Source organism: Globicephala melas, chromosome 12 (genome assembly GCF_963455315.2).
Source record: "Globicephala melas chromosome 12, mGloMel1.2, whole genome shotgun sequence".
NCBI lineage: Eukaryota > Metazoa > Chordata > Mammalia > Artiodactyla > Delphinidae > Globicephala > Globicephala melas.
Window position 1 is genome coordinate 49,444,520 of NC_083325.1, and position 27,724 is coordinate 49,472,243.

The window sequence follows — 27,724 nt, forward strand, 5'->3', positions numbered from 1 at the left end:
CCTGGGATCTGACTTCATCCAATGGCCCGAGCCTCAGCTCCCAGCCCCCGCCCGCCCTGGCAGGTGAGCAGACAAGCCTCTCAAGCTGGTGAGTGCTGGTTGGCACCAGTCCTCTGTGCGGGAATCTCTCCACTTTGCTCTCTGCACCCTTGTTGCTGTGCTCTCCTCCGTGGCTCTGAAGCTTCCCCCTCCTCCCGCCCACCCCCCATCTCCACCAGTGAAGGGGCTTCCTAGTGTGTGGAAACTTTTCCTCCTTCACAGCTCCCTCCCAGAGGTACAGGTCCCATCCCTGTTCTTTTGTCTGTGTTTTTCCTTTTGTCTTTTGCCCTCCCCAGGTACATGGGGAGTTTCTCGCCTTTTGGGAGGTCTGAGGTCTTCTGCCAGCGTTCAGTAGGTGTTCTGTAGGAGCTGTTCCACATGTAGATGTACTTCTGATGTATTTGTGGGGAGGAAGGTGATCTCCACGTCTTATTCTTCTGCCATCTTGAAGGTCCCCCCTCCGTCTTCTTCGCACATTATGCATCGCTCTGTGATGATAGCTAACTCTTTGATGGCACCCTCTACGTGCTTTACGGATTTTAATTCATTTCAGCCTCCAGTGATTGCACAGATTTAATACGCATCTTATTTATCCCCTTTAATTTTGACAAGCTGAAAGAGAGCATAAAATTTAAACTTGAGTATGATTGCTTTCCATGGAAGTAGTAATACATACTATTTATTGAGTGGTCATTTTGCTAAACAACCCATAAATATTATTTCATTTATCCTATAACCTCTCTGGGAGGTAGATATTATGATCCATGTTTTGTGATGAGGACCCTGAAATTAGAGACATTAAATAGCCATGATTTCTGGGGCTGGGGCTCAAAACCAGTTCTCTTCGAGTCGGAAGCCCCGCTTACCGTAACTGTGGTCTGCGATTTATAAGGCACTGCCAGGCTTGTACATCTTCTCTTTCAGCAAAATGTGCTGACTTGTTGGATTCGTTTTGTTGTGGGAAGAAAATAAAAATTTTATACCTTTTTTTATCTTATCTGAAATCGAGCTTCTGTTGTCTGACTTTCACTATTGAACAACTCCTGGTTGACCAAGAAAGCAAATGTGGGAACTTCATTCTGTGGCTGTCTCTCACACATTCTGCCAGAGCTCGTCTGTAACTCCAGAATGTCTTCCTCGCCCATGTTGTGCTCAGACTTCTGAGCTGATTTCCAGTCATTTTTACAGTGAACAGTCTGTAGGGTCAGGAAAGGCAGATCCTTCCCTGCTAAGTGTGCCTTTCATCACATTGATATCCTGTGATTGGGAGAAATGCTTCTAGACTGTAGAATGTCATCTAGAGCTATTTTCTTATCCTCTGTTATTTAGGAATATGGTGGTACAGAGTGGCTTCATAGAAATCTCTCTAAATGATGCTGACTGCCTTATTTTATCCCTTACCTTTCCTCCTGAACACCTGTCATTGATTCCATTCAGAATTCCACAGAGGTAGACACTGATTTAATTAAAGCTGTGGAGTAAGTAGCAGTTTGCTAGATTAAATTAGTAAAATGGTATTGCGTCAAAAGCTAGCATGATGTTTGCTTTCATTGATACTATTACTTAGATATTTGAGTCATCTCTAGTTAGACAATTTTCATTACACAGATGTTTAATGGAGACTGAGACTTTGTTTTATTCTTTCCCAACTAGATTATAAATCCCGTCTTCCCTTGGAAAGAAGCACAGTATAGATTCAAAGGAGCTGCCAAATTGATTTTTGTGTTTGTCCTGCTTTAGCCCCGACCGGTTCTGTAGCTTGTACTTTTAGTGGGGATTTTCTGTGCACATTGGTTCCTCATATCAGGCTAGAAGCAGCTTATCACTATGGAGAAAGCTTACAGCCCAGGTACAGGAAAGCTGTTAACAATTATTCAGGAGAAGTTCACTGCTAGCATAACATGATGTAGAGGTACTCAGAGGGCCTCTATTTAAATCTGTCACTTGCTTTGTCATTAAAAGCCAAAAAGTCTTCTTTCATGGCTTCATTCCATTACATATAGAGTTGGATTTCTGTTAAAAATTCAAACTCGCCTTAGGGTGGAGGTAAGAAATAGCTCTTTAAGCCATAGTCAGTCATTTACATTTTAGTGTAAATTAATCTCAGACTCTTTCTCCAGAGGAGGTTTTGGAAGTTAAAGAATGTGTAGATAGTATATGTTCAAATTTGTGCCTGTGTGTGTGTGTGCCTGTGTGTTCTATTAGGTATGTGTGTGGGGGTAGGGAAACTAGGAAGGGCTGTGTATAGCACACGGAGGCAGGAACTCTGAGCCCAAACTTTACTTTCTTAGCAGTTTATTAGAACTTGACATGGATATATTTGATTATGGTATTGCTTCACTTCCTGATCAATTATCTGAGTCCTTATCTAGTATAGGAAGTATTACTTCCTGATTCATTTCCTCATTATTTATCACACAATAAAGAATCTGATATTATATAGAAACTACCTTATAGTTTTTAATTCTCCAATCTTTACATTTATTCAAAAATCATTTTTTGAGCAAAGCATAGTATTAAGGAATACACAGATACATAAGACTTGGTTCTTCTTCCAGTTTAGTACCTGACATGTCTAAATAACAACAATTTGTAAAGACATATGTTCCACAGAGAGGCAGAAATTAAGTTCTATGCCAGTGTAAAGAAGAGAGATGTGGTTTGTATGGTCAGGTCAGGGGATGGGCATATTGATAAGGGAAGTCATTTTGGAGATATTAAATTTAATGTCCATATTCTAAATTGTTAGGACTTATTTGTAGGAGAGTAGTCTGTAATCCCTCCCTCTGAACTAGTTTACCTTTAGTTTAGACATAATTCTAAAATAACATGATTGTCTAACATCTGGCCACTCAAAGTGTGTTTCAAGGATTGGCAGCATGGGTATTACCTGGGAGCTGGTTAGAAATGCAGAATTTTAGTTTCTTTTTCAGAACTACTGAATCAGAACCTGCATTTTAAGAAGACCCCGGAGTGAACTGTAGCACATTAAAGTTCAGTAAGCACTGGTCTAATACCCCAGCACAGAGTAGCTTCCCAGAGCTTTGGCACATTGGGCATGTCTTGCTTTATTGGTTAGGAGTTGATGGCAACAGGTAGGCTGACTACAATGAGAGCAGTAAATAAAAGCCAACTAATGTATACCTCATGCCAATGAGAAAGGCCCAAGAAAATTTATAAACAGCCGACTCAAAATGGAAAAAAAAAAAAAAAAAAAGGCAGCTAGGCCACTTCATGTGGAGGTGAGAATCCCTAAGAGTCTCACTGTGTCACAGCACCATAGAATAATTACTATTCATAATAGTGAAACCCATGTCATTATAAAAAAGGTTAAATTACATTCAGCGTCCTTTGATTAACAAGGCAGGGGAGTGCCTTTTCAGCACAAGTTTGTTCATTTTACTTTTTAATTGTTACTTAAAGAGGTATGCTTCAATTCACCCATGCTTTGGGTATCAAAAAATGTTTTTGGGAAAAAAAGTTTGATATTGCAAAAAAAAACAACCCAGTCAGTACACATTGTGGGAAATGATTTGCAGAGAATCCATTACACATATTTTACAATTTAAAAAATGTGGGTGTGTATATATAAAAATTGCATGTGGTAAAGTTCTTCCTCCTTTTTCACAGTGTCGGGGTCACTGATCATAAAATATTTGGTTAAACTCAGAGCCACCATTTATAAAATAGCATGTGAATATAGTTTTCTGGAGTTGTATTGGACCCTGGCTTGGGGAGGGACATACCATCATCTTTTCAGAGTTCAGGGCAGCTAAAGGTTTTAGTCCTTCCCTGCTTTTACTTATTTGCTTGACCTGTGTGGTTTGCACTTTGGGCAGAAGCATGCAGACTGCAGTGTCCTGTTGCCCCTGAAATTTCTGCTTGATGGCTAAACATCACAGCATTTCTGTTTATAGAGGTCATCCCACTCTGCTGACCAGGCGGTCTTTTTTGCAAAAGCAATGCAGCAGCATTTTATAAAATCCCTGAAGTGGTGGTAATTTGGGCCAACCCAAGATTTGAAATAGGCAAAGGTTGTTTTCACTGTCCTTACTTTAAGCTTCCTTTACCTGTTTTCCCTCCCTAAGTGACATTTCCTCTGCAAGCCCATGACCCAGCTTCCTAAGATTCCCAGGCACACAGTGTCCTCAGGCTCTCCCCAGTCTACAGAGATGAACCCTAGGAACAGACTGCAAAATAAGGATGGGCCATGTACACTTTTGAGAGACTTGAAAATTATATACCCTTGGGAATAAAAGTAATTTGGGGCAATTCTGTCTAATTATGTGGTACTTTGGGGAAGCATAGAGCTTTATGTTAAAAGGAAATAATAAGCTTCTCAAAAGCAAAGACTGTGTTAGGTAAAAGATGAATAAAGAGCCCCGCCTTGCACTAGTAGGTACTCAGAAATATTTGTGTAGCTGAGGAATTAATGTCCTGTTAAAGATATTTTAGAAATCAGGCAACTTATGGGTGAGGTACTTCTCTTTAGAAGGTCGTTTTCTCCATCTGTGAATTCATCTATAGTCGGTTGCCTTATGCTTTGCTTATACACAATCACAAGCTAGTTAAATGATGACATTTTAGCTAATAATACTATAAAATCACTTCTTCCAACAACCTATTTCAAAATATCCTGATTAAATAATTCCCTTCTTATGAATACATACCACTTAAATTTTCTCAATGGTCAACAGCCACACGTCAGCGAGTCTGTTTTATGAGCTATAATAATAAATTTTAGTAATTGCTTCTGAGAGTTATGCACCTTCATCTCTAAGTAGAAGGCATGAATTTCCATTTCTAACTGTCCACCCACCATGTTGACCCACTGACATTTCAAATGTACTGTGTTCATAAAAGAATTCAGCATCTTGCTCTCAAATCTTTTTCTCTTTATGGGTTTTCTCTATTTTGTTAAAACACTTTTATCCTCTTGGTAACGCAAGCAAGATAGACAGGTAAATATATATTTAAAAAAATAAAAATACAACGTAAGTGTCGTAATCAAAGAGTGAGTAAAAGTTGCAGGACCACCATGAGTCATCATTGATACTATGACATAGTATATTCAAAGTATTCCATTCTGTATTAGTTTCCTGTTGCTGCTGTAACAAATTACCACATGGTGGCTTAAGACAACACAGATTTATTATCTTACCGTTCTAGAAGTGAGATGTCTAAAATGGGTTGGTGAGGCTGCATTTCCTTCTGGAGGCTCTAGCAGAGAAGCTGTTGCCTTGCTTTCTGCAGTTTCTGGAAGCTACCTGCATTCCTTGTTTCACAGCCCCTTCTTTGCATCACTCTGACCTCTGCTTTCCTCATCACATCACCTCTGACCTCGACTGTCCTTCTTTCACTTATTAAGACATTTATGATTACCTTGAGCCCACCCAAATAATCCAGGATAATCTCTTCAACTCAAGATTCTTAATTTAATCACATCTGCAAAGTCTTTTTTGCCAAGTAATGTAACATATTTACAAATTCCAGGGATTAAGAAGTGGGCATCTTTAGGTGGCCATTGTTTAGTTTACCATTTACTATAAATCCCCAGTCTGTCTTTCCACTTAATCTTCCCCTCAGTTCAGGTGAAGAGAACGATTTATTGGTCCACCATGCTTTCTTTCTCCATGTCTTTACTCATGCTGTTCTTGCTTACAGGAAAATATCCTTTCACTTTCTGTACATGTCCAAACACTTCCCATTTTTTCCAAGCAAAGGAAGTTATATCTACTTCTAAAATTCCTCCCTGATCCCCCCTTGTAAGAAGTAATTTCTTCCTCCTCTGAAATTCCATAACACTTACCTCTACTTTTTATGAGTCATACACAAATGATTTTAGTACAAGGTGAAAAACAATATGTCTTCTTTCCTTCTAGACTGTGAGGTCCTTAAGGGCGTATTCTGCATCTCGTTTATCCTTGTACATCATGCTCACCTCCATCCCACCTCCAGCTCCCTGCACAGGTCATTGCCCACTGTGGATGCCCAGTAAATATTTTTTGAAAGGTTTAATGAGTTTCTAGAAATCACCCCATAATTTTGGCAGAGTCATGAGACCCGACGGGCATGCACTCAGGCTCCCTAAATATTTTTTTTACTCCCCAGCATGGTGCTGTCCATACTTGAAATATAGGTTGTTTTCTTTCTTTTTTTTTCAGGTATATTGATTGTTGAAAATATTACAAAAAGTACTAGGCTTTACTGCTTTTTAAGATATATGATTACACTTAAAAGATTTTATTTTCTCTCAGAAGACAAACTTAGGACTCAGAAAAGGGGAAATAAAGTTTCAACACTCTTATAATTACAAATGACAGTGTTATTGAAATGCAGTAATTCAATTTTTAAAAAGTCAAGGAAAGTGGTTTTCTTTTATTTAAGCTCTCATTTCCCTTAGTTATTCCTGCATATCTACTTGGCAGAAATTACAAGTTATCTTTCTCTCATTTTTATCCTCTACTGAGATCTTAAAAATGAGTTTCATGTCTTGACTTTACTGATTTGACAGATGTTACCGCCCTCTTCAATCACTGTAAGAAACGTTTATCCTTAGCTATGAGAAATCCAAAGGTACGAAGGGGATTGGGAGGAAAGATCCTTTTCTCTCCTTTCTCCAGGTGTTTTCACGTTACCCAGGAGTGTTCAGTCATTGCTTTGAGTTGGGTGAAATTATGAGAACTACACCTAAATGCGTCAATACTTCATTCTCTTGCAGCATTGGATGTGAGGCATTGGTGTGACAGAATCCTGTTTTTCAAACTTCCGTGATTTTTCCATGGTGCTATGAGCAGAGTGGAAGAAAACTGCTAACCGGTTTATTAATGTCTAGGAATTCGCTCTCATCTTTTGCCATACACGAAGCAGAGTACTTGGTAGTTTGCCATATCATCAAGTAATTGTTTCGAATGAGAGTGAGTGAGCATGGCTGACCCAGGGAGTCATTTTAATGGTTGTGAGGTTGCCTCTGGGCCGTAGGATGACCACATTCTATCTTTGGTTTCTTGAAGCAGTTCCCTTAGCTATGATGATTTTACATGGTGTCCCCGTAGTAGGTTGTGACCACATGACCTCTGAGATGTTTGTGCTTTCCCCCAACTCTCACCATTGTAGTTTCAGTAACCTTCAAAAGTAAAGTGTCAAATTGTAGGTAACTCAGTGGTAACAAAGTGCAAAATAACCCCATCTGGACAGAACAACTCAGTCAAGGTAGTATTGTCATAAATGAGCACTAAGTAAATGTCTCCTACCTACTTAGTAAAAACGTGCCGAAAATGGATTCTAAAATAGATTTTGTGCAGTACATTTTGCATAATCTGGAAGTATGCTAGGTGCCATGTTATCTGTGGGTTGAAGCTATTCCTCTAGTGCTTTACAAGAACATTCCCAAACTTAAGCAGACTGTTTTTGTCTTTTTATTGGTCATACTGCTTTAAACATATCAGTAGAAAAAGACAGAAAGAAACTTCCTGCTTATACTCCACACCCTATTCTGCTTACACATAATAAAATTTTGAACTATCGGATTCCAAAATAAGAAAACATGCCGTAGAGGCACCGGCTCCTCTGCTGGAGTCATCATCACACTGGAAAGAAAGTCTGGGCTCCAACCATGTGCCTCCATAGGCAATAATGAGGAGAACTCCCATACTCTCCTTCCTTACTGCTTCCTGAGGGACTCCTCTTGTGAGAGGAACGGAAGGCGCCCCAGTGTGATTCTGGAGAAGCAGTGGTTTACTGCGCATACTTCATTACCCAGCTTCTGTGTGTCCCTGACGATAGTTCTCTCTGGGTTCAGGGCAGGAAAATTAGATAAGGCCATCTGATGGGCCTGTGACTTTCAGAGGTTGACACGAGGCAGCAAATATCACAGCCAATTCTTCTAAGGCTCCTTCAAGATAAGCCAATGTATCATTCACTTGAGTTAAGGAGGTAAAGGTAGATATCAAAGACGTTTAGGGACAAAATTCAGAATCTTTGGGATTTTTATCTGCTACAAGTCATCACCCATTTTTTTCCTCTTTATTTTTTTTTGCGGTACGCGGGCCTCTCACTGTTGTGGACTCTCCTGTTGTGGAGCACAGGCTCCGGACGCGCAGGCTCAGCGGCCATGGCTCATGGGCCCAGCCGCTCCGCGGCATGTGGGATCTTCCCGGACCGGGGCACGAACCCGTGTCCCCTGCATCGGCAGGCGGACTCTCAACCACTGCGCCACAAGGGAAGCCCTCCTGTTTATTTTTTAAAAAGTTCTCCAAATCTATTTACTTTAGACTTTTTTTCTGCATGTTTTTACTAAGTAGATAGGAGACCTTTACTTAGTACTTATTTATGACAACACTACCTTGATTGAGTTGTTCTGTCCAGACTGGGGTTTATTTTGTACTTTGTTACCACCGAGTTATCTACAAGCCAATAGAGAGAATTAGGAACCAAATCTCAACTGTTAATAAATGTGTACAGTTTTGAAGCTTGCTACTTGTGCTAACATTCCTGACAACATGGATTCTTTCATTCAATATCCAGTGCCTTCTCTGAATCAGGAATTAGGAATGATATGGTGAATAAGATTGTCACTGACAGCAAGAACCCAATAGCTAGTAAAATCATCCTCCATTTATTCCTCCCTCCTCCTTACCCCCCAAATTAACCCACCAGTAAGCCCCACAACACTGACTTCAAAATAGTCCCTTCTACTCATCTCTACCACCACCACCCTGGGGCAAATCTCTGTCATCTCCTGCCTACACGGCAAAACCTCTTAACTCATTTCTCTGCTTCTCATCTGCTCTTCAACCCCCATAACACATTCTTCATTGATCATGCAGGAGGATCTTTTTAATATGTATGTAAACCTATGTCATTATTCAGACTTCCAGTGATTTCCTATCACGCTTAGAATAAAGTCTCAGTCCCCCACCTAGACTGCAAAGCTCCCATGACTCTCCTGCCTTCTTTCTTCCTCACTGACCATTCTTGGGTCAAACTATCTGTCTTTCATCCCTCAAACACTTTTCAACCTTAGGGCCTTGGCATAGTTGTTCCCTAGAACGTTTACACTCTCCCCAAAGATAGTCACAAATTGGCTTCTTTTGGTTGTTCAAGTCCAAGAGCCTTTCCACAAATACCCAGTATAAAGGGCCCTCCCTTTTACCCTGTTGTATCACCCTTTCACGTTTGTGTTGTTGTTTATTTATTGCTTCTTTGGTTGCATGCTTGGAAGAGAAGAGCAGTCCCTGAAATCTGGGAACTGGCTTAATCCACACAGTGAGGCCTGAATATCATTAGAAGCTGTCCTGGAGCTCACAGAAAGATCATGCTTTTTGCCTGTTGGACAGAAACTATCTCACGGAATACCAACATGAGGCAGGTTACTCTGAGACCATAAGCAAGCGGAACAAAACAAAGCCACATTATTATTTTGTTTAAAAACAGTTAAAATCAAGGTCCCTGTACAACCTACAAAATGTCAAACCATCTTTTGGTTAAAATGAGTGACTACCGCTTATCTACCAATCACAGGTCTGTCCTGACTCTAGTCTGCTCTTGCTATAGATAAGATTTATTGAGATACCTAGTCAATTGTAGAATTACCTCTACTTCCTGATAGCATCCAATCCAGAACAAAGCCATGCTTTCTTAACCTTGCCCCAAGTTGACTAATACAAGCCCAAACTCTTAATAAGTATTTTCTAACACCCTCTTACTGAGATGCTTCATGGTTCCCTATGATGTGTGTTCTGTCTTGCTATAAAAATTAATAAACCCAACTTGTTCAACTGAAGGCATGTTCCTAGTGATCTCTGGCCGGAGGGCATTGACAGTGGTGCATTGGTTGGCTCTTGGTTTTCTGACTTTCTAACTAGAAGATGGACTAGAGCAGGGCCTTGTCTTATTCACTGCTGTATCCAGAGTCTTAAATAGGTTTGCAATTTAGTAGACCCAACACATATTTGTTGAATGAATTGATCTTTTTTATATGGAGATTTAATAAGCCTTAGAGCATTGATTTTCGCATACAAATCCTTGGCCCAAAGACCCCAAGGTTCCACTTGGTGGACTGCAGCCTGAACCAGAAATGTACATCCTTTATTTGCTTTTCATAGGCTGATGGCACACAAGCCATTGAACTTAGATTTTCACAATACAATTAAGGGCTACCTATGAGATTATTAAGAATTAAACAACCTTAGCATTTATAAGCTAAAAATAGCATACAATTACACTTACTCAAAATTCAAACTGAATAATCTAGAGTCAGGCTGCCACATTTTGCTGGGCAACGTTTCCAAGCTCCCGCTGCACATGCATGTGAATGGGTAGTAGGAGTTCCTACCTGACTTGTGTTGTGTGTTGTTTTCATCTGGTAACAGTTTTGCTTTTTAAATTAATCTGTTATGAGTTTAGTTTCAACATTTACAATTTAGTTTATTTGAGTTTCTTGGTTAACTCTGTTGAATGGCACATAATTGCATCAACTAACGTGTCAGTAAGAATTTCAGACATTTGTTTTACAGTTCAAATATTAATCATCCACAAACCTCCCCCCATCCCTGGCTTCCCAAATTTACTTGTACAGTGACACCTCAGTCCATTGTAAGTGTTCACAGGTAGGATAGGCAGGATTAGGGGCTCCTTTTCTACCTATGTGGGTCACAAGCAAAATCGGTTTAAGACGAAATACCTAAGAGAACTGTGTTTACTGAGCCACTGAGTCTTGAGGCCTTACGCTTTGTGATTCAGCCATGAGTTTACAAAATGTAGACTTCCTCTGAAAGCAGAAGACAACTAGGCTAGCATACCTGCTGTCCTATGAATCATGACAATCGAAAGCCCAATTCAGATAAGTGACCCCACTTTTCACTTCCCAATCTAGCAGCTATTTTGTTTATCTACCCAGATTTTAGCAGGCAAGAGCCTTTTTTTTAAGTATATACTCTCTTTATGACAGAATAGTCAAAACAGTTATCTGCTTACCAATGCAATGGCAGGCACTAAGTCTCTTTCTGTGGGTTTTCACAGATTAGAAGATAAAAGAACCATTTTGTAAGAGTCAAAGAAATTATTTATTATGTAATAAAGCCTCTAATTTAGGAGGACTGTTTCATTCTTTAATATATATTTTGCCAACCATCCCACTCCGCAAGGATTCAGCAGGGATAATTGTAGAAATGTTTCATTTCTGAGTACTATGTGGGTGTCTCTCAAAGGATCTGATTTTGAAGTAGAATAAATAAAAATACTAATGATATTTGTTGCTTTTTTTCCCATTCATAGAGGTATGAAACTCTAGCTTTTAATTAATTCAAACTGCCATTTCCTTCCATGTTATTAGCTTTCAAATGTTTTATAATTATGAAACTACAAGTAAATACACAAATTAATTGGACCTTGAAATATTGTCTATCTGATGCATCAGGGCAATTTTTATGGGGAAAAAGTGTAATAATGACATCCCTAGAATTGGAGAATTCTAGCTTCTCATCTCATATTTCTCTTCCAAAATTCACAGGTGCTTCCTAAGGGGGGAAAAAGAACCCTTTGTCTCATCTGTAATAATTTCAGATACAATTAGCTTCTCCTTCTACTTAAGTAGAATGTTGACATAATGGGCTCAAAATTTGATGAACTGTACAAATGCTACTACAGTAAATAGTTTAAAGGTCATCAAAGGAGCCATAAGATATCATGAATTTTAATCAATCAGTAGGTCAATTAATCACATATTATATATCGATGCTATACTATGGTTCTAGGCAGGCCTACCATGCTGTAAATGATGCCTACGATTTGTGAGACATGGTCTTCTCCATCAGGAAGCTTTCAATTAGAGAAACAAGGATAGCACATAGGTGTACTGAAGATAATAATAACATACCAAAAACTAATAATGAATGTAGTTTCTAAATATTATAGAAACTTTACAGCAGTGATTCTCAAAACCTTGGGGCATGAGTGGAGGAGGGGAGATCTCTGAGACCTTTTCAGTGAAGTCAAAACTATTTTCATAATAATACTAAGATTTTATTTGCCTTTTTATTCTCATTTTTTCCACAAGAGTACAGGGGAGTTTTTCAGAGACTAAATGACATGTAATTTTGCAACAGATTGAATGCAGAAACAGATATTAGCACCAAAATGTCTTGTATTAAACTGAATATTTAAAATATTTGCAAAAATGTAAAGCAATGCTGTGCTCGTTCTTCAAAAATTTTTGTTTTTAAAAATAGCTATTTTGGGCTTCCCTGGTGGCTCAGTGGTTGAGAGTCCGCCTGCTGATGCATGGGACGCGGGTTCGTGCCCTGCTCCGGGAAGCTCCCACATGCCGCAGAGCGGCTGGGCCCGTGAGCCATGGCCGCTGAGCCTGCGTGTCTGGAGCCTGTGCTCCACAACGGGAGAGGCCACAACAGTGAGAGGCCCGCGTACCGCAAAAAAAAAAGCTATTTTTTAAATGTATGTTTTATGTTAACATATAATATATTTACTCTTGTTATTTTTAAATGAATTAATAAATATTTAACAGTTTTTCACTTTTAATTTCTAATAGAGTATATATCCATAGATACACTCTCTATAAACAAAAGATGTTTGGAGCCTTTAGTCATTTTTAAGAGTGAAATGTTCCTTGAAACTAAAAAATTTAAGAGTTGCTGTTTTAGAGAAATGCAAGATTACTAATGATACACATATATGTCCTGCCTCTTCTGAGGTTCTAGACAATTTATCACCACACTAAAATCCAAGTAGCAGGTTATTAAGTAAACATCTTTTCAAACTTCACATAGTTTGTGATACTAGATCTTTTTTTCTTTCGTAATGCATTTTCTTCAGTGACTGGGCTTTTGATTTTCCCACACATCAAGCACATATCCTTGGGTCATGCCATGGGGTGATTCTGTACCATAATTTCTTACATACTGATATGTCCCAATCAGATGTGAAGTATGTTTTAAGTAACATTAATAATTATGGTTTAACTTCCAAAATGAGTGAATAATTAAGTTTTTTGTTTGTCTTAAATAATCAGCAGAGTAGATTCAAGATTGTCTATGATAACATCTCTCTAACGCACTCGCATCCCCATATGCCTTCTTAGGTGAAAGGGAAAGGATGAGTTTGTAGCCAGCTTGCTGGGAATGTGCCTGGGAGTGTGTCATGCTTGTGAACTCCATTCATCATGCTTGTCACAGTTGAAATGAAGTTGAGAATCTCTAAGGCAACTAATGTAGCATTTATGGAAATGACTAAACTCAGAGCACACTAATGACTTAATTGTTTTTGATTGATCGAACTGGAGGTCACATACAAATGACAACTGAAAAAAAGCCTAGCCTTTTCCAAAGAGTACCGCAAAATCTAGCCCATTGCAAAATGAAACGTAGCATCTTGCCAAGGCTTTGCATGAATCTATACCTAATTTGAAAATTTCTAAGTATGCATTTACCTGGCCAAAGTTTTTGACCTTTATTTAATATAGAACACTAATTGCTTCCACAGTGAGTGAGCCTGTGTCAAAAATAAATTATGTAGAACCGTAGAACTGAAACATTGTGTGCACTTAGCAGCAACTTCTTCATGTTAATAGTTCGTGATTATTACTATTTATTGACCATTGAATATGTGCCAGTTTTTCTGCTAAGTGTTATATATTATCTCATTTATACCTTATGGGAAATTTCAAAAGGTATGTGTTGCCATTATTCTCATTTTATGGATGAAGAAGCTGGGATTTAGAAAGTTTATGCTAACCAGCTGATCTAAGCCCCAAGCTTAGGTCATGAAACCAGATCTGTCTGATCTCACTGCCTGTGCTCTTACCACTGAATTACCCTCTCCCCTGTGGTCACATAGTACATGCATTTGATTAGCAAAAGTGATTCAGTTCCTTTATTTCACAGACAAGGACACATCAGCATAGGCAGATTAAATGGTTTATACAAAGTCACAAAATAAGAAACAAAATCTGTATCCCTTCATTTTGTTCCTTTCATGGACATCTGGAACTCAGTACAGGGTATGGACGTAGAAGTTATCTTTTGTCCCTGAAGTTTCAGAATGTTTACTATGTAATGTAATTTCTGTGGCATTTAAATTTTTTTAACTTTATTTATTTATTTATTTATTTTTGGCCGTGTTGGGTCTTCGTTTCTGTGTGTGGGCCTTCTCTAGTTGCGGCGAGCAGGGACCACTCTTCATCACGGTGCGCGGGCCTCTCACTGTCGTGGCCTCTCTTGTTGCGGTGCACAGGCTCCAGATGCGCAGGCTCAGTAGTTGTGGCTCACGGGCCTAGTTGCTCCGCAGCACGTGGGATCTTCCCAGACCAGGGCTCGAACCCGTGTCCCCTGCATTGGCAGGCAGATTCTCAACCACTGTGCCACCAGGGAAGCCCTGTGGCATTTATAATATACTGTGATAGAGAGAGAGAAAGGGAGAGGAAGAAAGAGAGAGAGATAGAATGTAGGTGTGTATATGTGTGGTCTTGGAGAAGGACTCTGCCATATATATATATATATATATATATATTTTTTTTTTTTTGTATTACCCATAGTTCTTCATACCTAGTTAGGCCATAATATGTATTAGTTGAGTGACTGAGCGAGTGAATGGTCCACTGTGATGCTTTCCTGAGTATAAATTATAGAAAGTGCACCACCAGGTAGGAGGGAAAGCAACCCCCTCCCTCTGCCACCAATTTCAATAAGAATCCTCTGATATTATTTGTTTTGCATATGGAATTATTTTTAAGTATTCTTTTGGAACAAATGTTTCTGTTGCCAGCAGTTTTTGCTTGTTTGTTTGCCTGTTTGTTTTTTAATCACCAGTCTAGTTTATACTGTTTAAAAGCTCATTTTCTCAATTTGGTTAATTAACAAAATTCAGCGGGCTCTCGTGAGTTTATTAGAATGAGGGTAAAATGTGATTCAAACTATGTGAGTACTGGCCCTGCTTTTTCCACTTCCTAACCATGATTCTGTGCTTTAGATTCCTTATCTTCCAAATTTTAAATGTGATATACTTGTTTCGTCTGCATTTCTTACCAGGTTTTGGTAAGGATAAAATGAGAGTGTGTATGTCAAAGTGTGTCAAAATGCATAAAGTGATATATAATGTAAGAATAATTATTGATTATATATTATTAAATAATTCAGTGTCAGTGATTATTTTTAAATTTTCATTCTCTCTACAGTGGGGCCGTGTACATGCTATAGTCTCCACAGGTAGACTTATAATCCTGTTCACTAGTCCTAACATTTTACTCATAAAAGGTGCTTCTTTTTGAACTGGAAAGACACATTTTCTGACTCTGGTGTACCCAGAAGTTATCTAAAGGATTCAGAGAATTAATTCCCAACAAGTCACAGAACTGTGCCACCAAGACCTGAAAGTAGATCAGTAAAAATATAAAAATATAGAGCTACAGGGCTTCCCTGGTGGCGCAGTGGTTGAGAGTCCGCCTGCCGATGCGGGGGACGCGGGTTCGTGCCCCGGTCCGGGAAGATCTCACATGCCACGGAGCGGCTGAGCCCGTGAGCCATGGCCGCTGAGCCTGCGCGTCCAGAGCCTGTGCTCCGCGACAGGAGAGTCCACAACAGTGAGAGGCCTGGTTACCGCTAAAAAAAAAAAAAAAAAAAAATATATATATATATATATATAGAGAGAGAGAGAGAGAGAGAGAGAGAGCTACAAAATATACAAATGTAAAAAAATACATAAATATTACAAAACAGACCTACAAAAATACAAATGTTCCTAGGACTAGGTGGCCTATAATAGAGTTGATGAAAGAAGGCATTTTACCCAGAGATACAGCAAGAGGCTTGGGTGTGCAGCACGTTGACACATTCATTTATTCATTCGTTCATTCCTCATTCACTTAACAAACATTTATTGAATGTCTACTATATGCCAGGCCCTGTGCCAGAGGCTCTAAGGATGAAGTGGACAGGGGTCCAACTTCACAGTTCCTAATAATCCAGGAAGAAGAAAAAGAAAGATACAAACAACTACAACAAACAGAATTTTTTAAGTGCTAAAAATGGTATTATTACAAATTACTATGGGAACATGATGGAAATCATGACTAACTCTGCCTGGGGACTTTGAGAAGCCTGCAAGGAAGGGTAGCACTTGAGCTTGATATAAAACAATGTGTAGGAGTTTACCAGAGTTGTTTTTTTAAATGGAAAAAGGGCATCTCCAGATAGAAAAGACAACATGTTCACACCAGTGAAGATGTAATAGAACATAGCATGCTGGAGACAATGTGAAAATTAGAACAAGTCTTTGAAAACTGCTTTGGCAGATTGTTTCAAGATCTATAAAAACACTTACGTTGTTAGACCAGTAATCCCACTTTGGGGAATTTATCTTATGAAAAAAAAAAAATTCAAAGGAAGAAAAGTGTTATTTACAATAGCATAAATACAAAATAGAAATGAATGCATTATCCAAAAAAATTCAAAATAATTATGTGAATTATAGCACACCAGTTTGTCTATTGTATTGCCATTAGAATGATAATAATGTTCTAGGTCAAGATGGAAAATGTATATGCTATTTTATTAAATTATAAAACTATATCTTTATTATTGTAGCTATTTTTTAATTGTTATTGGAGTATAGTTGATTTACAGTGTTGTGTTAGTTTCTGCTGTACAGCAAAATGAATCAGTTATGCATATATCTACTCTTTTTTACATTCTTTTCCCATATAGGTCATTACAGAGTATTGAGTAGAGTTCCCTGTGCTACGCAGTAGGTTCTTACTAGTTATCTCTTTTACATATAGTAATGTGTATATGTCAGCCCCAGTCTCCCAATTTATCTGGCATTTCCCCCTTGGTAACCATAAGTTTGTTTTCTACATTTGTGACTCTGTTTCTGTTTTATAGATAAGTTCATTTGTACCAGTTTTTTAGATTCCACATATAAGCAATATCATATGACATTTGTCTTTCTGTGTCTGACTTACTTCACTCAGTATGACAATCTCTAGGTCCATCCCTGTCACTGCAAATGGCTTTATTTCGATCTTTTTTTATGGCTAATATTCCATTGTATATATGTACTACATCTTCTTTTCCATTCATCTGTCAGTGGACATTTAGGTTGCTTCCATGTCCTGGCTATCATAAACGGTGCTGCAGTAAACATTGGGGTGCATGTATCTTTTCAAATTATGGTTTTCTCTGGATGTATGCCCAGGAGTGGGAGTGCTGGGCCATATGTTAGCTCTATGTTTAGTATTTTTAAGGAAATTCCATACTGTTCTCCATAGTGGCTGCATCCGTTTACATTCCCACCAACAGTGCAAGAGGGTTCCCTTTTCTCCACACCCTCTCCAGCATTTATTGTGTGTAGTTTTTTTGATGATGGCAATTCTGACTGGTGTGAGGTGATACCTCGTTTTCGTTTTGATTTGCACTTCTCTAATGATTAGTGATGTTGAGCATCTTTTCATGTGCCTCTTGGCCATCTGTCTGTCTTCTTTGGAGAAATGTCTATTTAGATCTTCTGCCCATTTTTTTGATTGGGTTGTTTTTTGGATATTGAGCTTCATGAACTGTTTGTATATTTTGGAGATTAATCCCTTGTCGGTCTCTTCATTTGCAAATATTTTCTCCCATTCTGTGGGTTGTCTTTTTGTTTTGTTTACGGTTTTCTTTGCTGTATTATTGCAACTATTTAAAATTATGTGTGTGTACAGATAAGAAATAGAAAAGAATGTGAAATGAAAATCAAAACACTAACAACAGCATCAACAGCAACAGAAAGGTTTGTGAAGGTAGTGGGATTGTGACTGAATTTTTTTCATAGATTTACTTTGTTGTGGTGATCATATTTACTAATTCAACTAATGTGTATTGACCATTTCTTATGTGTTATAAGCATTGCTTGGTCCTCCAGTTGAAAAGATAAAGGAGCTTATCATTTATATAATAAATTCTAAATTTTTAAAGAAAAGCACTTTTACACTTTCAGGCCTTTCCTAAAATAACTCTACCATCTTTCTAGATCCAAATTGAATGCAATCTGTTGCAGGAAATCTATTCATAATCTATTCATCCCATCATTTCTAAGCTCTCTCTAGATTTTCCAGCCTTCTATCCCCCACAATGAAAGGTATCATGCTGTAGGAGTTCAGTTGGGTAATCCAATTGAATTGGATTATCCAGTCCAAGGCTGGTGTCACGGTGGGAAGTGGCTGGATGCAGGAAGGGGGCATACATAGATGTGTGTCTCACACTGAGGCCCATAACCACCTGCATCCGAATCCCCAGGAGTAGAGGTTAAGTATGCAGTTTTTCACCGTCATCCCTAGAAATTATAATTAAGTCCACCAGGGTGGGGTCATAAAATTGCATTTTTAACAAACACTCAAATTCTTTGGCATCTTAAGTTTGGGAAAGAATTGCTATAAATATTAAGTCTACATGAAATAAGTGCTTCTGCCAGCTGCAGTTTGCTCATGGAACTTTACAGTATATTTGCATGAGTGAAAACTTGCAACTCCTTTTCACGGATTTTCTTATAATGTTATATTTAGTCCACGATGAGCTTTGTTTCCAACTTAGGTTTCACAATTTTGTTAATGGAAAACATTTACTCCTGATAAGTAAAAATGTGGATTCTTCATGTGCGCATGCTTGTGTGTGTGCATAGGATTGTGAAGTCATGTGTAACTGTCAGTGTAGGTATCTTTTCAAAGTCATTCTTGTTGCTTAAAATATTGTGTGGTCCATTATCAGTGCGGGAGGTGGGGAAGTGGAGGGGAAGGGGACTCACATTTTATAATGTCTGACAAACTGTACTCACTGAAAAACAAGTTTCTCACAAGGTCTATTAATGCACCTCAGCTACACGTAATGTTTTGCACTGTTTCTTTCCTTTTGTTCTTTTCTTTCTTGCCTCTCTCTCCTTTCCCTCTTTCCTTCTAACAGACTGGACCATGGACTATGGCTTTTGTTGATTAATGCTTTTCATTAATCAGCCACGAAAACTATTTTTGATCACTGGTGTCTGGTAAAAGGCATTGTCCTACTCACAACATCCTGAAAGAATCGGTTCCTTATTAAACCTGTCCCTTGAGTCTTGAGTTTGGATCAGTGTGAACAGTTAGTCATCCTTATGTTGAAATAAAATAAATGTATAGTATGCCAAAAAGCTCAGAAATTTTTAAAAAATGAGTTAAGGACTGGCAGTAGACATCCTTTCAGCACCATTTTTACCCTTTGGTCTTAAACTGCCCAACCTAGAAGCCAGCTGGGAGAAAACAGTGACCGGAGGATTTCTGTACACTGCACTGTCCCTTCATCTTCATGTGTCATTGTTGTGCATGAAATAGATTTGGTATGTCTTTCTGGGTGGTTTTATTCTCTTAAACCATTAAAGAAGCTTTGATGTGATGCTAGTGGGTTCTGATCTCACTAACCTAAAGGAAAGCTTGCCTTCTCTAGACTTCTAGATAGCTATCCTAAGAAAACCCTTAGTACAAATGAATTCTTAGGACATGCAAAAAGACCCTGCCTGGATATCTGCATAGTCATGGTTTCTAATGGCAGCAGTGAGATAGGGACCAATTCAGCCAAGTGTCATTTCTATCTGTGGCTATAAAAGGGTCACCCCTATTCTTGTAAATGCTACTATTTGCACATTTCTTCTATGCACATTAATTTTCCTTGCTCAAAAATATTTTCAACTAAAATATCCTTTATGTTGTAAAATCCAGTTTAGGAAGCTATCCCTTCATGGATGTCTCTAAAGCACCTGCATTTTTCTTTTTTACTGTGCCACTGGTCTCTGTTCTAATTCTCTCTTGGTGAACACTATTCCTACCACTCTTTAAATTTTATTCCCTAAAAAACAAGCTTCCCATTTCCATTCATGAGAAATCCTGTTGACATGACTCTTCATGAAAAGGAATTCTGAACTTGAAACTCTAAGGTGATCTTGAGGTTCTTATATTATGGAGAGGGGATGCCTATCAACAATGTAGATTTTGGGGATCTATCCAAGTAAGAGAATCAGTCTCCAGGGAAGGGCCCAGGAATCTGAATATTTAACTTGTTCCTTCTTGGTTCTTATGCGTACTAAACTTTGAGGACAGAGAGTCTAGAGCAAGCACTAGGAGTGGTATTGATTTGGAAAGAACATTTGATATGTAGTCAATAGACTTTTAATTGCTAACTTCATGGATATAGGTGATATTTAATCCCTCTGAGTATCAATTTCTTTTATTTTCAACATTAGTTTAATACATTTTAGAATACAGTGTTATGGAAAAGATTATATAAGGCCGTGGGGTTTTTGCTTGTGTTTTCACTTTGCAAAAAGCGTGCATAACTAGAGAAATAATCGGTGTAAAAAAACAAAACCCCGGGCATCCCTGGTGGCGCAGTGGTTGAGAGTCCGCCTGCCGATGCAGGGGACACGGGTTCGTGCCCTGGTCCGGGAAGATCCCACATGTCGTGGAGCGGCTGGGCCCGTGAGCCATGGCCGCTGAGCCTGCGCGTCAGGAGCCGTGGCCGCTGAGGCTGCGCGTCCGGAGCCTGTGCTCCGCAATGGGAGAGGCCACAACACTGAGAGGCCCACGTACCGGGAAAAAAAAAAAAAAATAACCCACATGAATAAGGTTGCAGAAAACCGACACATAAGATTTAGAATATGAGAAATTTTACTCATTTAGACATTAATTCACTTCCTGCCTCTAACCTGTACTTGCAAATATTAAATTAGTAGTTAACAGGAGTGTAGTGGCACTCCATGGTGTCAAACTAGGGCTGCCATTGTAGGGGAAAAAAAATAAAATTTAAAACTAAGGTAATCCACTATGATTTTCTACCATTTCTATTTGTTCTCTTAAAAAAGGAAAATGGTCCAGAATATTTCCTATTCTATATTCTCTCACAACTAGAGCTTACTTCCTGACATATGTCTTTTAAAAGTCACTCATGCATCCTACTTCCCATTCATCATCACTGTGGTGAAAGTACAGACAAGAGAATTTGCATATAAAACAATTTTCAGCCACCACTCATATTCTTGTGAAAGGAGGAGACTCAAAGCTGCTTCTTTTGTATTTCATAGCCTATCAATGCCCAGTGGAGGATCATACTCTCTTTCCTGGGTAGCAAAAGCTTTCCATGCCTTAATCCAGCATCAGTGTGGGAGGGAGGAGGCTTCGGAGCCATCTACTGTCTCTTATTTAACATCAACGTTTCCCCTTCCTCTAAGTTTTACTCTGGTTAATAATTATGGTGATTTTTAAAATCTTGAAACTTGCCAATATCATGTTGATCCATTGACTGGAATGGGACAGAATCCCACTGTAACTTAATTTAAGCCAAGTTATTTAACCTCTCTGCCTCAAAATCCTTCATCCATAAAATGAAGGAGTTGGTCTATGCAAGCCATACGAGCTCTTGGAGTTGTAAAAACCCTTCTGGTTTTAAGAGAACTGTGACATGGAATATGCTCCCACACCACAGAGTACGTGGTAATATCTAGATCTGTGGCTCTTTTCTCTGATCTCTCTCTCTCTCTCTCTCTCTCTCTCTCTCTCTCCCTCTCCCTCTCCTGCTTTCCTGCAATATTTCCCTGTTACAAAGAGCATTAATGTGGCTTGAAGCTGCTCCAATGTCAGTGTTCCAGGCGGCTCTGTATCTCAGCCCTGTTGCACTGACGCACAGGCTGGGCCAGGTGTGGAAACTGGCATGACAGGAGTCACAGAGGGAAAGTGCCTGAAGCTGGTTCTGAGAACTCTGTTCCTAAAAACTTAATCTATGGATAGAAAGACAGGGTGGGGTCCTGGAGACAAGAATCACTAACCTCCTTGCTAGTGGGATATGGTGACACTCTGCAAGCTGTGGTGGGGCGTGGGGAGGGGTCCAAAATGGGATTTATTTGCTTGCTTGTTTACAAGTCTAACTTTGTGGACGCTAAAGTAGCCTAAGAAGTATAATTTGAGGGTCACAAAAGCCCCCTCCCCTCACGGAGTCCCTCAAAGAGCCCTCCTGTGATCCCTGTAAATATTACTTTTTCTGGCCACATCTTCAAAAATTCAAATATGAAAAGGAATAAGGACCTAAAGCCTTTTATATTGTTAATTTCAATGAGATTAATTTCTCAGACCCTTTGTTTAAATATAAACCTCCATGGAGAATGGATTACTTGACCTATTAACAGCATTCGAGCAAGTTGATGCCAATGTGTTTTCTGACACACTTTTTATCACAGGCTTCCAGATCACCACACTTTGCTTTTCCTCCTAGCCTCATCTTCATTTGCTGTTTCTTCCTCTTCTCCATGACTTCTTAACTTTGGAGTGACCCACAGCCTTGGGCCTTGGTTATCCTCTTCTCTCCATCTAAACTTCCTTCCTTGCCACATCACAATATATACAGAATACTTTTTCTTTTTTAACCTGTTTGTAAATAAGGTAGAAAAGCCCAGTGTTTAGAGCGTGGTTTCTCAGTCTCAGTACTATGGACATCTAGGGCCAGATAACTCTTTGATGTAGGAGCTGTCCTGTACATTTTAAGATGATTAGCAGCGTCCTTGGCTACTACCCACTAGATGCTAGGAACACTTCCCCCAGTTGTGACAACGATAAATGTTTCCATACATTGTCAGATGTTCCCTTGGGGACAAAATCACCCCCCCCCCATAAACCATGATTTAGAATAATTGGGGGTAAAACAAAAAATTCTTGAATAATGCATATTAGAAGCCTTTCACTAAATTTGGCCAATTCTTTTTTTAAAGTTTATATCAAAGTTATAAGAATCTGAATAACAACAACAAAAGAGTTAAAAATAGAATCTCTAAGCCAGGTTCTGGTTTGGGGATAAAACAAGCTTGTGCCAGGTAGGAACCAGAAGAAAATGGATTTCATCTTGTCCTTAACCCTATACCATTATTGGTTAAAAAAAAAAAAAAAAAAAGCACATCATCTTGCTTTTAAAGCAGCAGTAAACAATATCCTAAATTAAGATTCGAGTTTAGCTCTGCCATTTCTTGCCAGTTGCATCCTTCTGAGAAAACTACGTTTTGAAAGAGTTAATTCATCCAAGTTCAGGTAACTAGTCAAATCCTTTATTTCTCAGTCCTCCACATTCCTACCTCTAAGAATCAGAGATGATTCAGGTGAATTGTCGCTAGAAGTTGTAAAGCTCTGTAACACACGTAAGTTTGCACTGTTATCTGCATTCAGAGATGAGAGAATCGAACGTTAATATGGGATGTGGAGGTCTTCAGCTAAGACTGCCAGAGCCTATACCTAGCAGCTCTCTTCTTGCCCACATGTACTCAGTGTTCTTTGCATGAAAAAAAACAGGCCACCCTTCCCTCTGTCTGTCCTCCTTTCCCCTCAACAGTTTTGCTTAAAACATCTACCAATCACGTCCTTTTAACCATAAATGAACATAGGTGCCATCATTTACATTATTTAATAATTTTAAATTAGAAGAGGAATACATACACTTGATTTGAAAAATGTCCAGGATGGTACCTATTAAAACTAGGCTATGGTCCCACCTTTGAACTCAGCTCCCCTCCTCAGATTTAACCACTATTAACTGATACTTTATGTCCTTACAGAAATTTCCTTTGCATATGCAGCTATGTATTTGTGTGTGTAAATGCGTGTGGGTATATAGCCTTTAAACAATTTTAAATTTGTACCTTTAATTTTTGTTTACATAACAATATATCTTAGAGATCTCTTCATATACGCATGTTTGAATTTACCACGTTCTATATAACAGCTACAGAGTATCCGGACTGTAAAACTGTAATTTATCTCATCAGTTCATTATTGATGAGTAGGTGGTTTCCAGTTTTTGGCTATTACAATAGTTCAATAAATAGGTTTAATGTCAATGTTTCATGATAGTTGTTTTCTTTTTGATAAATGCTCTGAGCCTTAATCTTTTCTTTTAAAAGAATAAAGTTTGGTTGTTGAGGGTCATATTATTGAATAAATAGGCCAAATGGAGAGAGTGGGTACAAAACAATATATATTTTAAAGAACTTAAGAAATGCTTTATTATTTCCTTAGAGTAAACATTGAATAAAGGAGAGAGGAAAGGAATTTGCAAAACAAAACTTGACAGAGTCCATTCTTTCCAGGATGGAAAGACAAAATGAGCTTTGGAATTTCAGCATTCTAAACCTCAGTGGCACTTTACTTTCTTATGGCATACCTATCACGATTTATTCTCAGATTTTTTTCTTAGTAGTATTGAGTGACTCTAAACGGGGTTAGAATTAGTCCTTGAAAATGCATGGAGATAATGAAAACTGGGCCATAAAGAACAATAGAGGTTCCCCAGGTACTCTTTGTCATATAAAGGTTATTCCCGAAGATCATTCAATGTTTCTTTTAAGCTTTTTAAAAAGTATCTCCATGATACTGCCATTTGAAACACACCATAGTCTCACAACTTAAAACATTCCTTGTCAGACAGGATACGATCATCTCAGTTACCTTGAACTGTGCAACATGTCTGCTATTACAGAATGATCAATAAATGCAGATGTATTGGGGATATATTTCCATATGGTATTCCAGATGTGGAGCCTTTGCTTATGAAAGGATTACTTTACATTTTAGAGGAAAGGCAAAAAATAAGTACATATTTCCAACACTGGATAACTCATTTATTTTTCTGGCTTTGGGAAGAAGGATGTGTACATCCTTTGGTGCTTGTTTGTTTGTATTTTTATTTTTTGTTGTTTTATTTTGTTTGTATTTTTTAACATCTTTATTGGAGTATAATTGCTTTACAATGGTGTGTTACTTTCTGCTTTATAACAAAGTGAATCAGCTATACATATACATATATCCCCATATCTCCTCCCTCTTGCGTCTCCCTCCCACCCTCCCTATCCCACCCCTCTAAGTGGTCACAGAGCACTGAGCTGATCTCCCTGTGCTATGTGGCTGCTTCCCACTAGCTATCTATTTTACATTTGGTAGTATATATAAGTCCATGCCACTCTCTCACTTCATCCCAGTTTACCCTTCCCCCTCCCCGTGTCCTCAAGTCTATTCTCTACGTCTGCGTCTTTATTCCTGTCCTGCCCCTGGGTTCTTCGGAACCTTTTTTTTTTTTTTTTAGATTCCATATATATGTGTTAGCATACGGTATTTGTTTTTCTCTTTCTGACTTCTTTCACTCTGGATGACAGACTCTAGGTCCATCCACCTCACCACAAATAACTCAATTTCATTTCTTTTTATGGCTGAGTAATATTGCATTGTATATATATGTGCCACATCTTCTTTATCCATTCATCCGATGATGGACACTTAGGTTGCTTCCATCTCCTGGCTGTTGTAAATAGAGCTACAATGAACATTGTGGTACATGACTCTTTTTGAATTATGGTTTTCTCAGGGTATATGCCCAGTAGTGGGATTGCTGGGTCGTATGGTAGTTCTGTTTTTAGTTTTTTTTTTTTTTTTTTTTTTGTGGTACACGGGCCTCTCACTGTTGTGGCCTCTCCCGTTGCGGAGCACAGGCTCTGGACGCACAGGCTCAGCGGCCATGGCTTACGGGCCCAGCTGCTCCGTGGCATGTGGGATCTTCTCGGACTGGGGCACGAACCCGTGTCCCCTGCATCGGCAGACAGACTCTCAACCACTGCGCCACCAGGGAAGCCCTGTTTTTAGTTTTTTAAGGAACCTCCCTACTGTTCTCCACAGTAGCTGTATCAATTTACATTCCCACCAACAGTGCAAGAGGGTTCCCTTTTCTCCACACCCTCTCCAGCATTTATTGTTTGTAGATTTTTTGATGATGGCCATTCTGACTGGTGTGAGGTGATACCTCATTGTAGTTTTGATTTGCATTTCTCTAATGATTAGTGATGCTGAGCATTCTTTCATGTGTTTGTTGGCAGTCTGTATATCTTCTTTGGAGAAATGTCTATTTAGGTCTTCTGCCCATTTTTGGATTGGGTTGTTTGTTTTTTTGATATTGAGCTGCATGAGCTGCTTGTAAATTTTGGAGATTAATCCTTTGTCAGTTGCTTCGTTTGCAAATATTTTCGCCCATTCTGAGGGTTGTCTTTTCCTCATGTTTATGGTTTCCTCTGCTGTGCAAAAACTTTGAAGTTTCATTAGGTCCCATTTGTTTATTTTTGTTTTTATTTCCATTTCTCTAGGAGGTGGGTCAAAAAGGATCTTGCTGTGATTTATGTCATAGTGTTCTTCCTATGTTTTCCTCTAAGAGTTTTATAGTGTCTGGCCTTAACGTTTAGGTCTTTAATCCATTTTGAGTTTATTTTTGTGTATGGTGTCAGGGAGTGTTCTAATTTCACTCTTTCACATGTAGCTGTCCAGTTTTCCCAGCACCACTTATTGAAGAGGCTGTCTTTTCTCCATTGTATATTCTTGCCTCCTTTATCAAAAATAAGGTGACCTTGTTTGTCTTTTTAACGATCGATAACATGGCATATTTATTGGGACTTAAATTGTCTTTAAAGAGAAACAGCTCTAATTGGCAAAAAAAAAAAAGCATAGTAATGTATTTCTTAATGTTGCATAATTGCCTATACAAAATTATCCCATAACAATATTCATTATAAACGGGGTATTCAAAAAATGCCATTCATTAACTTGAAAATAAAATTACAATTACAAAGCTTTGAGCCGATTCTGTTAGGAGGGTTGCATGCTAATTGCACAGTTTAAGGCTTCTAATTTAATATTAGGTGAAAAGGTGATAATCATCTGAAGGGAAGCACATAAGAAGAGTTGAAGGGTTGGGATGTTAAAAAGTAGTTTCCTTTCTGCTGAGCTGTCACATTGGATTACAAAGGAATACAGAGAAAAATTCCTGTGCATGAAAATAGGTCTTTATTTGGGTCCGGGTTTAGGGGAATGTCCGTTTCCCTACGCAGTCACAGTAGGGGAGCAAATTTGACAGCAGAGACTGCCAAGACTTTTTGAGCTGGGCACGGGCTGGTCTGTCTACCAACAGCCTCGTCAACTGCAGACGGAACTGCAGCATCCCTTCCTGCAGTAGTGCATCAGCCATTGGCTCATTGGTGACACGTGACTGATAGAGCCTTTTCTGTGTGTTTCCTCGCCCATCTGTGTGCAGGGCACTGATAGGCCAGGCTGATGCGCAGGCAATTTATCATCTTGATCTCCCACTGAGTCAGGGAGCTCTCCTGTCACCAGTATTGATTTCAGAGGATGGACTAAATTTCCTAGGATTTCCATTAAGAATTAAGAAAAAAGCTCTAAGCACGCAGGGTAGCCAGACAGACATGGATATGAGATGGCACTGTGAAAACTCGCAGGTAGCTTCTTCTATCACAGCCGGTGCTCAGCACAGCTTAGAACTGCAGCATGCAGGGTTTAAGATACCAGGAGCCTAAGAACAGTAATAATGAAAATAAGAATAAACTCTTTTGGATAAACTAATTTTAAGATTTATATTAAAATGTTTCTTCTTGGAGATTGCATGTCAAATTTATGCATGCTCTGTATGCAACGTAGAAAGGTTGTTTTAAATTTTTAAATGTCCTTAAACCCTGAGCATGGTTGCTTCTACTTTTGTTTGTGGCGTGAGCTTCAGATGTCTTATGAGCATGCTTGTGGCAGAGACAACCAAAAATTGTGGGGGGGTGTGTTTATATATGTGTATTAAGTTGATTCGAGTAAAAGCATGAA

The 27,724-nt window shown here is 38.8% G+C and overlaps 1 protein-coding gene across 28 annotated transcripts in view; it reads left to right on the forward strand.

The window, feature by feature from the left end:
• The window catches only part of NRXN1 (neurexin 1), a 1,122,745-nt gene that overhangs the window by 1,041,081 nt on the left and 53,940 nt on the right, over nucleotides 1–27,724 (forward strand). The window contains exon 1 of one of the 28 annotated variants that reach the window (XM_060310003.1): nucleotides 27,164–27,351. The exons of 26 other annotated variants lie outside the window; for them this stretch is intronic. In XM_060310003.1, the coding sequence (XP_060165986.1) occupies nucleotides 27,319–27,351 (33 nt within the window). In that variant the 5' untranslated portion in view covers nucleotides 27,164–27,318. Of the gene's footprint in view, nucleotides 1–27,163; nucleotides 27,352–27,724 lie in introns of those variants that run through there. One more of the 28 variants, XM_030857714.2, reaches the window with a different exon arrangement.